An 11,823-nucleotide genomic window follows, 5' to 3' on the forward strand; every position below is an offset into this window, starting at 1 on the left:
CTGGTTAGTCTGTTGAGAGACTTAGTTTTCTGTCCAGTCATGATTTAGAAGGTTGTTTTTTTTCATGAATGCTACTCCATGTTACGTTTTTCTGGAAGTCAATTAATTTGTTTTCATTGTGTGCCTGATTCTGGGGCACAACACCTGCCTCATCAGCCGCCTCTTCTTTTTTTTTAAAGAAAGAACATTACAGTTAATCACCGTTTGCGAGGTGACGTGGAAAGAAAAGACGGAACAGAACAACTTCTGGTGGCCAAGCTCAAGAAACGCATCTGAACCAATATGTGACCTAACAGTGTTAGCAGTACTTTGGAATAGCAGTAAAAGACATGGGGAGCTGCAAAACTGGAGGAGGTGGCTGGTAGGAAGGATGTTCAGGAAGGTTAGACTCCTGTGCACAACAGTAACAACAGTGCAGCAACTGCCGTGCACCTCTGTAGAGGGAGCTGGCTCTCTGAGTAACCCATGTCTGTACCTCCTTGTTTTCTACAATTATGGCAAGGGAGGGAAAAAAAGTAAACTCTTTCCCAGTGCAGCTTGTAGCTGCTTTTCTGAATCAGTATGAACAGCGGAGCGAAGTTTTCAGTTCTGTTCAGTCGCTCGCTCAGAAGCTGACCGGGACGGGGCAGGTAAAGAACTTACTCTCTCTAACGGGATTTCCAGGCAGGTCAGGCTTTCCACTGAAGTCAGTTTGACTTGCTTAGACAACCCACGGGATGCCTTTCCTCTTATTGAGCTCCCAAAGACTGTTATACGCCTTGCCCAAGGAGCCAAAATATCACTGTAAGATTTAAGGTGTGTGCAACTGCAGACTTTTCACTCTGGGGACAGTGGAAGGAGCACGGGAACAGGCTGCACAGAGAGGCTGTGCAGTCTCCATCCTTGGAGGGGCTCAGGACCCCACTGGACAAAGCTCTGAGGTCACGACACGTACATCTGCACAGGCTGTCATCACTTCGGGATCACAGGTTAGGATTTATGCCTATGAATGAAAATCACCAGACCCTTTTCCTCCTTCCTAACATTAAGGACTTTTTTACATATGATACGATGCTGTACGAGCAGCTACAAGACCCTGCAAACTTCTGTGCCTGTTCTAGATACTGCAACATTTTTCCTTCATTCCCTAGCATCTCAGATGTTCATCAATACACTAAAAATGAGCGAGAGGAGCAGCATGCATTCCTCTGTTGTTACTCCATACGTGAGGTAGGGAGCAGAGGACATTTGGAGGAGCTAGCATTGCACCTTCTGTCAGTAGTAGGGAAGAGAGGTCACGTTGCTTCACCCCTTGTTTGCTGTTGTCTTAGCCTAGGACAAATCTTGGACTCATTGTCGGGGTTTGTTTAACTGGTCTATTAATGCAAGTATGTACTCATGCAAGACATGGAGTACTCTGCTATGCGGCTCTACAGCGTAGTAGTTGGGCTTGCAACAGGACGTATGAACTGACAGGGCTGGTGCTTGCTAAGTCTCAAATTAAGTGGAACAGGGTTTTAAAGTATCCGTTGGATGTGGGAGTTGAGAGTTTCTTTCCAAGCTTTCCTCTTCCTAAGACACGCTATTTCTTCAGGTCCAGCAGGCATCGTCAGGTGCTCGTTTTCCACCCCACAGAGCAGCACCGTGAGGTTAATACGTGAGCTGAGACACTAGTTAGCTCCCAGGCCCTGACCCAAGTCAGCAGAAAGGGCTGCAGAACAGGCTGAGCCGGTGCAGCCAGCGCTCAGCGTGGGGTGATGAGCAGAGCTGCTGCAGACGGAGACCCTGTCACCATGCATTCCCCAGAGCCAGCCGACATCAGCAGGAGCTGCAGTTTCAGGCTTACACAACGTGCGTGGCCACAGGTCTGCTGTTCCCCATTGTGAATAACTTGCAGGTTTCATGCTATTTCCCTTTCAGGTGAACACACCCAAATACCTCCGAAAATCCCCCACCAGAAGGAATACGTATGTTCTGTCTGCGCCTGCAACATCAGAGGTGTGCACAGCAGCCAAAAATGTCCAGCAGCCCATGCCAGGCTGCAGGAATTGTGAAAGAGTCCCCGGGAGCACAGTTGCGAGCGCAGGTCCAAGAACAGCAAGATGCAGTGCTGTGCTTCACCGTGTTCCCAGCTGGGCTTGAGCCTGCTATTGCAAACCGAGCACCTGAGCAAATGCTGCAGGTCTAGAAGCCTGAACTAAATTCCCTGGCAGCAGGTCCATGAGCAGGATTTTTTGAAGTGAAGGGAGGGCAAATCTTAGGCTTAGCTCGTGGCTTGATGTCTGGCAGCAGTGCTGCAAAAGCCAGCCTAAACCAGCAGGCTCCCAGCCCTCCTGTTCCCTCTCCTGCTAGGTTTGTCCGTGTCCCAGCTGTATCAATTCCCCAGGCCTCAACCAAGAGGCCAAGCAGTACTTATGCCAGCCCAAAAGAAGGGGTGGCAGAGATGATCCCAGGACTAGGAGCCAGGCAGCTGCTCAAGTTGAGCCTAGTGACAAAAAAGAAAAAAAGAAAAAACAAAGGGAAATAGAAAAAAAGAGAGGTTTACCAAGGTATCCTTTTAACTTCACATAAGGCAAGAAAGTAATGTGGATGTATTCGTGTTTTCAGTTTTACCACCACTATTAGGCATCACCTTAGAGGTCATATAGTAGCCAATTAATATGGGTCCAATATTGGACATCCCCACCCCCCCCCCATCCCCCCCCCCCCCCCCAATGCCTAACAGAAATGGTATAAAGGGAAGGAGAGGTGACACTGAAGTTACAGAACAGCGCAAAAGCCAAGCACACTTTAATGGGCTTGTGGTCTGGTTTGGTTTGCTCCCTTGCAATATTCCACTCTTCCATTACCGTACACTGCCTTGTCCTGCAAGCCTTGTCTCACTTAATTTGTGGGCACCACAGCTACCACAAACCCATCATTTTGGCACCCACAACTGCAAGACCGAAGCTTTGGTGCACATGAATAAATCATCGCATAGCCACAGGAGGCATAAAACTCAAGTAGCCGGTAGGACTGTCTTCTCACTGGCTTCGGAGTCAGTTGCTGGCTTCTAATGCAGTTAAAGCATCACAGACTCTGGTAGACCTGACTTCTGTGAGCTGTGAAGTCAGCAGTGACATCAGCAACACCAAACAACACATTAAGTAGAAGCTGCAGGTGCTGCAAACATCACGGAGGTCAGTGCCAATATCTGCCTGTTAGCACAAAGACTCAGAGGTCAAGCCGCAGCGTTATGCCGTGATGTGAAGGAATACAATAATGTCCCCAGCTTCCACCAGGAACCAGCCTGTTAACATACCAATATCTAAGGAACATAACATCTTGATGTAAGGTTTAAAAAAAGTTTTACTGGCATTACTCTGCACCTGAGAGGCACTTTCGCTGACCCTTTGCAAATCCATTCTTAATGGATGTTCATTGCTCCATATTCACAGTGCCACCCACCCTGTAGCTACAGTTTTGCTTGCCATCTCCTTCCTCCCCCATGCTAGAGCCAGGGATGATTTAGACTTCTGCTAACAGAGGACCATCCAAGAAAAGCTCTTTGCCTAGCCCATCCTGCTGGCTCATGGCTGGTGACTGCCAGCAGAAATTGTAAGGTGGCACCATGGTGGTTTGCTATGCGAGCATGAAGACTCACTGGTCGGAATGACAAACAACTGGCTGGTGTGTGAATGTCATTTTTGGGAGGGGCACCTGAAAAGGCTGGAAATAGGCACCAGAAACAGGCCTGGAAATAGGCACCCAAGGCAAAACAATGGCATCAAGTAAGTTAATAGGTAAACCTTACTATCTGATCTGATAGGAAAAGGAAAACACAGCACATAAGAGAATGACCTGAGAATGTGAAGAGCTAAAAATAATAATACGTGGCAGATATAAAGACATAAGAGATAAAAATACTGTTTTGGTGTCATTCATTCAGCGTCAGCCTTCTTTTTCAGATAACCTGGGGCAAACTGCTGGTTTGCCATAGAGCTCATAAAACTGCAATAGGTGGCCCTTTTTAATTTTGTTTTGTTTGTGTAGTGAAAGCCTGACGACTGTATTAACTTTCTTTTGGTTGAAATATGTTTGTGCTAGTCCCTTAACCATTCATATACAACAGAACAAAGGTGCAGCCTGCACGCATCTTCTTCGGGGTCTTTTATGGAAGCAAGTGTGGAGGAAAGTTCATTGCCTTGTGAAGGAATTGGTCTGACCATAGTGTGCAGCGTGCAAGCTTCAGATCTTCCGTTTTTTTTTCCTTGCAAAGATATCCAGGCCCAAGCATAGCTACCATCAGTAGTGCAGTTGGGGAAAAAAAAAAAAACAAACCACAAAGCAGAAAGCATGATCGACAGGTCCTTTGTGTTGTCCTACAGGCAGGCCTTGAAACTTGCCAAGTTTGGTAGACCTTTGGGTACACATTAATGAACAAGCTCTGCCGGGGGTCAGAAGGTAATTTGCTTCTTGTGTCAAGTGGGCCTCATGATATTTCCTTTCTGTAAAATACATAAAAGATCTCATCACGAGCACAAACCTCAGTGCTCAGTTCTCAAAGCACAGCTGGGAAGGAAGGAGGCAGAGATCAGCTGGGAAACTTGCACCAATCTCATGGAGTTTGTGTCATGCAGAATCACGGACCTGCTGAGGTTGGAAGGGACCTCTGGAGACCACCGAGTCCAACCCCGCTTTCTCAAAGCACGGTCAACTTGCTCAGGTCTGTGTTCAGTTGGGTGTTGAATATCTCCACGGATGGAGAATTTGCAGCCTGCCTGAGTGCCTCTTCCAGTGTTTGGCCACCTCCATAATGAAAATTATTTTACTTATGTTTAAATGAAATTTCCTGTATTTCAACTTAGGCCCATTGCTCCTTGTCCTGTCACTGGGTATCACTGGAACACTGGCTCCATCTGCTTTATTCTTCCCCATCAGATATTTACATGCATTGATAAGATGCCTCGAGCCTCCTCTCCTCCAGGCTAAACAGTCCCAGCTCTCTCAGCCACTTTTTGTATGAAAGATGCTCCAAGCCCTTAATCATCGTCATAGCCCTTTGCTGGACCTGCTTCAGTATGTCCATGTCTGCCTTGCACCGGGGAGCCTAGAACCGGACCCAGCACCCAGCTGTGCCTCACCACAGAGCAGAGGCGAAGGATCACCTCCGTCGGCCTGTCTAATGCAGCCCAGGGTGCCGACTACCTTTTTCCTGCAAGGGCATGTTGTTGCCTCATGGGCGACTTCTTGTGACACCCTGGGATGCCCAAGCCCTTTCCTGCAAAGCTGCTTTCCAGCCGACCAGTCCCAGGCACCTCTGCAGCCCCAGACCGGGAGAGCTGCACCCTCCCTTGGGAGCTGGGACTGTGCCCACCGCAGTGCCGGGGTGGCTGCTCACGTGGTGCCGGAGATGGTGCCCTGTAGCACGTCACTGCCGTCGCTGAGCACGTGCACGCTGTCATCAGCAGAGTTTCCGGGGAATCCAGATGCCTTCTTTTGACATCCGTATTGGGCTTACGGGGCAAGGTTGTGGCAGCGGGGGGCTTCTGTGAGAAGACACCAGGAGCTGCCCTCATGTTGGGCAGAGCCAGCTCCAGCCAGCTCCAAGACGGACCCGCTGCTGGCCAAAGCTGAGCCCATCAGCGATGGTGGTGGTGCCCCTGGCATAACATATTTAAGAAAGGAAAAAAACGCAGTGCAGCAGCAGCTGTGAGAGAGGAGTGAGCAAATGTGAGAGAAACGGCCCTGCAGACACCCAGGTCAGAGCAGAAGGGGAGGAGGTGCTCCAGGCACTGGGGCAGAGATTCCCCTGCAGCCCCTGGAGAAGACCATGGTGAAGCAGGTTGTCCCCCTGCAGCCCACGGGGGAGCACGGGGGAGCAGATCTCCACCTGCAGCCCACGGAGGACCTCATGCTGGAGCAGGTGGACATGCAGCCCGTGGAGAGAGGAGCCCAGGCTGGAGCAGGTTTGCTGGCAGGACCTGTGGCCCCGCGGGGGACCCAGGCTGGAGCAGCCTGTCCATGAAGGCCTGCGCCCCGTGGGAGGGACCCAGGCTGGAGCAGGGGACGAGCGTGAGGAGGAAGGAGCCGCCGAGGCGAGGCGTTACGGCCTGACCGCTGCCCCCATTCCCCCTGCCCCGGGGAGCCCGAGTGATGCTCAGCCTGGGAAGAAGGGGAGGAGGTGCTTTTGGTTTATTTCTCACTTTCCTCCTCCGTTATTAATTGGCAGTAAATTAAATTAATGTCCCGAAGCCGGGTAACGGGTGAGCGCTCTTTACTCCCGCGCAACCGCAGGTCGGGCCGCGCCGCAGGCCTCCCACCCGGCCCCGGCCCCGGCCCCGGCCCCGGCCGGCGGCGAGCGGCCGCCCCCCGGGTGCCCGTCACGGCGGGCGGGCGGGCGGGGCCTGCGGGAGAGGCGGTGCCGCCGCGGGGAGGGCGGCCCAAGGTCGGAGCGGGGGGCGGCGGGGCGAGGCCAGGCCGGGGGCTGCCCGCGGCCTGCGCTGCCCGCAGATGGAGTACGACTGGCTGGGCTTCGGCTACGCCGCGCTGGTGGCGGCGGGCGGCGTCGTCGGCTACGCCAAGGCAGGTAGGTGCCGGCGGCGGCGGGGGTGTCCCGGTCCTGCCCGCAGGCAGGCAGGCAGGCAGGCAGCCCTCCGCTCCGCCCGGCCCCGGCCCCGGCCCCGGCCCCGGGGCGGCGGCGGGAGTCGGAGCGCTGCGGGAGGGAGCGCTGTGCCGCTGCCGGGCCGGCCTCGGGGCTGCGGCGCGGCCCGGCCCGGGCGCTGGCGGGGAGCCGCCGCCTCAGCCGGCGCGGCGGGGAGCTCGGGCGCAAGGGCCCGCTCCGCGGCGGGCAGCCGCCCCGCCACGGCCGGCGAAATCCCTGTTGCAGGGAGACCGTGCTCGGCTGAGGACTGCAAGTGTCTCTCTGATAAAAAACCGCCACTCCAGTATCGTCTCCTTGGTTTGGACTGGGTTTGCGGTTTTTTTTTTGTTTGTTTTTTGTTTTTTTTGGGTGGTGAATGTGAACTTGCAAGCGCTTTTGTTTGGTTTCCAGGCTTGCTTTCTGTGTGTTCTCTCACTAACTGCTTTTCCTTTCATTTTACTCAAGGCAGCGTCCCTTCTCTAGCAGCCGGTCTTCTCTTCGGTGGCTTAGCAGGGCTGGGTGCCTACCAGCAGTCCAAAGATCCAAAGAATGTGTGGCTTTCCCTCGGTAAGTTTGCTCAGCACCCAAGTACTAAGCATTACCGGTAGCAGTGGGAATAGTAACCTTTTTTCTAGCGCGTTTCAGCCTATCTGCGCCCTTTTATTTATACAAATGTTGTAAGCGGTGGCAGGGCCTCCTGCCCGTAGCCAGGAGGTATTTGTGCAACAGCACGGTACCTGGTTCTAAGACCTCGGTTGCCCTTCTGGAAGCCAGAGTTGGTGAGAAATACCTGTCTCCTCCGCCAGACGAGATAGATACCCTGTTAAACCAGCGTCGGCACAGGAAACGTACATGAAAAGTGTTTGGTTGTGAAGCAGTGTTTTTAGTCTATGGTCACGGAATAGGCATTTGAGCAATAGTGAAAGCACTGTGACAAGCAGTATATGGCTTTATGGAGTATTGGTTTGCACAGGCATCTCCGAAGAAGAGCAGTGTATGTTTTAATGCATCGTATGCTGTGGAAGGAACAGTCTGAAGTGTATAAAAGAAAGGAGGGAATGACCTGTTCTCCTTGCTTATGGTAGATGGGACAAGAAGTTGTGGGCTTAGCTTGCAGTTAACCCTTCAGGTGAAGGAGAAGGATAAAAAGACAGCAGAAAGTGTTATGAGGCACTGGAAGAGATCCGGTGAACCTCAGGGACTTCCATCACTGCAGGACTTATAAATAAGTGGTTCGACCAGTATCTGACAGGGATTGATCTTGCCTTTGGGCACTAGGTTAGCCTAGATGACCTCTTGAGGTTCCTTCTAGTTCCTTCTAGCTACACCATAGGATTATTACTGTTAGGATACTATAGCATTACAGTGATATAAGATTACTTAAAACCAACAGGACTTGGTCACGTAATGTGCTGAAAGGCTTTATGAAGCCCCTGGTAGATACTGCAGAGGACCAAACTGCCACGTCAGTAAGGAATGAAATGTAAACCACAGCTCAATAAGAAGCAAAGTTTCCACTTGTGAACTTTCTCTTCCGCTCTGGCGTGCCGTGGGAGCCGCTATGCATCTCCAGCACGAGTTTCTAGGCAGTGTAGTGACAGAAAAATGAGCAGCTTCCTTATATCCTGATGTGGTGCATGTAGTGCTTTCAGGTGGACCTCCTGAAAGCGGTGTTGCGTCCCAGTCTAGTACAACTCTTCATTCATCCGTTCCTCCTCAGCCCTGCTGCGATGTGCAGTTGTGGCTCCCGCTGAGCTTTAGGTTGGTCACAGTACGTCGAGGGTAGAAAGCTGGAAAAAGAGCCTTGACAGAGTATCTTCAGAATACCTTTTGCCCTGTCTGATGCAAACAAACTTGAAGCCTTGGAGAAAGGTATACACCACCTGCGCCTGCCTTTCTTCTTCGAAGAAACAACAGCCCCATAACTTTTACGTGAATATTGGTGGGATTTTTTTTTCCGGACTTAAATAATTTGGAGTAATGTTTAAAATGTTAGTCGCTCTTTCAGTTTGATCCCTTAGATTGCTTTCCGTTTGCTAATTCATATTTTCAGGTGGGGTTGTTTTATTTCTAGTTGTAGTATTTAGTGCCACCTTCCAGTGCAGAATGTCACAGAGAAACGGGAACTGTAATAATATTTGCCTCCCACATAGTGAACTTTGTCACCGTTTCGGCTTTCTGGCAGTTTTGAGCCTATCTGTATTCAAGGAAATAATAGTAATTCTGCAAGTAAGGAGAAACTGAGGGAGAGTTAGTGATCTGCCCAGAGCATTGGAGGCTGTGGATGATTAGACAGTGGTCTCAACCCTAATGAGATCTGCTCACTTCTACTGCGCAGTGGAGCACGCTTACCAAAGCTGCAGAGAAGCTTGCAACAGCTCTGCTGTTTAACAAAAAATAAAATGTTTGCATAAGCTTCCTTGCGGAGAGGAGGGAGGCGTTCCCGTCTGTCGACACGGGCCTGTTTGGTTGGCACTGCGAAATGTCCAAGCCTTGCGGTGCTGCGCCGGTGTTTCTGTTTCAAATAGATCTGACCGGGCTTCTTTTCAACAGTGGCGTCTGGAACCCTGTCTGCTGTTATGGGAATGAGATTTTACAACTCCAGAAAGGCAATGCCTGGGATAATTGCTGGTGCCAGGTAGTCACCTCTCTTTTGTTCTTGTCTGTATTTTTGAATAGGCATTTTATTTAACTTATTTGCAGATTATACTGTTTTACAAATGTTATGTGGTAAGTTCTGTGAAAAATGAAATCTTACAGTGGAGTTCAGCCGAGTGAAATCATGTCAGTGTTTTCTTCCGTCTTGTTCTTTATGGCATTTTTGCCTCTCCTCCCTCCCCTTTTTTTTTTATAACTACTATTGTGTTCAACAGTTTACTGATGGTTGGACGGCTTGGGCTGCAGATGATGGAAAAGCCTCTTAAGCCATAAGTCTGCATCAAGTCACTTGAAGATGCGTGATTGAGAAGCCTGAAAATGCAACTGCCTAAATGTGCTACACAAAAGTGGAAAAGGCACTGCTCTCTGTGCATTGTGTTTTTCATATACTAACGCACGTGGGTTGTGTTTTTAAAGGACCGACGTTAAGAACCCTTGTTATGTCTTCTAAAATGGTATTTGTATTAACATATTCTGCACTGTGAAGCAAGAAAATACGAGCATAGCGTTAGTTGAGCTTCTGGTCCTGCAGCTTACTGTAGGCGAAGACCTCTTGGCACTTGCATACAGACAGTTGCAGGATTGAAGCTTAAATGTATATCTGGACTTGTCATTCTAAAATCATCTATACCTCTTAAAACAAGGGGAGAGGAGTTGCCAATTTATCACTAGTAATTAATATAACAACATGCTTATTACGTTACCCCTCCCCTTCCACTTCCCTGCCAATTTATCCGGTCATCATGTTTGTCAGTCAGGGGCTTTCTTCTCCCAGCACTGTGCGTTAGCACCCGGTCCCACAAAACACAATCACGGAGCAGGCTGTCGAGGTTCTGCTGTAATGCAGTAAATGCAAACCTGTTACTTGGAATTACTTGTAAGCAAAAGTGCCCAGCTAAATGTCATTCTTTTCACTTTTACAGATTATTATTCATAAATCAAAAATATGCTTTATTAGATAATGCTGAATTGTAGGCATAGCTCTTGTATTTCATAAGAATTAAAATGTTATTCTAAATAAATGAACAAATTATTATTACAAACTTTTGTGTTCTACACAACTATTTTTTTTTTTCTTTAATTGTTCATCTGGATTGATAAAGTTTGGTGCCTTTCCTGCAGGGTGTCTGAATATATTTGTGAACGTGGATTGTATAAATTATCTCTATTCCGTTCCCTGAATCTAGTGACTTGTAAATATAAAAATCCCATGAACTGGGAGGAAGTGTAGAGAACAAAAGCATACAGACCATATATTCAGACAAGTGTTACATTAAAAATATATATATATATTTTTCTGAGAGGAATCATCTATTTCAGATTTGAAAAATGCTCTATGAAAGTTTATTTAAAGACTGGAGGGCTCAGTTGATCAGTCTTTGTCCTCAGTTGATTCCCTTGATGCCTGAAATCATTCTAAATATAAACCTGCCACGCTGAAGTAATCCTGGGAGCTACACATGGATGGTAACGTATCCCTTTTCTGGTCTCATTTAACCGATGTCCCTTTCTGCGCAGATCCTGAGCTTCGATTTCCTCAACCTTTCTTCTTTGGTGGCTGGGACTGGGAGAGCGGGAAGCAGTGGGATTGATCTGTTAGATCGGTGAGACTCTGGAGTTGCTCCGAGCTCTCTAAATATCAGGCTAGTACCCTAGCAGGATGGCGACGTCTTGTGGTCTTCCTTCCCGCAGCAAAACGGGCAGGGCGGTGGCCGGGCGGTGGCCCCGCGCTGCCTGGGCAGGGGCGCAGAGCTGGGCCGGTGGCAGCAGCCAGGCTCTGCCAGCAGTGCCGTGGTTCGCCCGGCGAGTCGCAGCGATGAGGCAGGGCTGTGGTCAAGCCGGGCTGCCGAGTCAGCGGACTGGGTTCCGGATCGGCAGGGACGTGGCCGGGCACCGGCACGGCTCCGGCAAGGGCAAGGGTCTCAGCAGCCTGGTCCCAGGCCACACAATTCGGGTCAGAGCTGGCTTGAGCGCAGGCAGCGAGAGCTCTTGGCGGGGGAGCTGGACTCGGGGCCCTTTCCTAGAGCCCCTGTCCACCAGCCTGCAGAGTTCAGCTTCAGCTGCTCTCCCGTATTTACTCTTCCTTCTTACTGTCCTGCATAGAAACAAGAGGTGCGCAGGACAGCAGATGGTGTGTTTATAAATTATCCTTTTAAGTGCTTAATCCTAGGCCGCGGACCCAGCAGGTGTCTAAATGTCTTTGCTCTAGCTTTGAAAAGGTTAATAAGCCAGACATTAGCATTTAAGACACTTCTCTTTAAACTACTGTACGGGTTATTTGCCGCTTCATACTGCTTTTGAAGCAGTTATCTTCTGTGGAAGTAAGATGCAAACAGAAATGCATCTCCTGCAATAAACTGAGAACAGCCACAATCCATCAGTTTTCTAACTGTGTAATGCTGGTCTCAAATCAGGTAACGTGTGAATTTGGGCTGCCCTTGTCCTTTAATGGAATAAAGACAACAGAAAGCAGGGAATTGGACTGATGAGCTTTTAAACTCTTGGACAAAAGTGTTAAGCTTTGCTGCTGTTTCATGAGCTTTGGAAAGCAGTAGCTTGAATTG

General features: G+C 49.7%; 1 protein-coding gene across 1 annotated transcript; it reads left to right on the forward strand.

Moving 5' to 3' along the window:
• The first annotated feature begins 6,387 nt into the window (after positions 1–6,387).
• Positions 6,388–10,495, forward strand: LOC309588170 (transmembrane protein 14C-like). Its single transcript, XM_082307112.1, has 4 exons — positions 6,388–6,547; positions 7,067–7,168; positions 9,155–9,239; positions 9,475–10,495. The coding sequence occupies exons 1-4, from the start codon at positions 6,472–6,474 to the stop codon at positions 9,530–9,532; spliced, it is 321 nt and encodes a 106-aa protein (XP_082163238.1). The 5' UTR covers positions 6,388–6,471; the 3' UTR covers positions 9,533–10,495.
• Positions 10,496–11,823: the final 1,328 nt, after the last annotated feature.

Source organism: Platalea leucorodia, assembly GCF_965183815.1.
Source record: "Platalea leucorodia genome assembly, chromosome: 1".
Lineage (NCBI taxonomy): Eukaryota > Metazoa > Chordata > Aves > Pelecaniformes > Threskiornithidae > Platalea > Platalea leucorodia.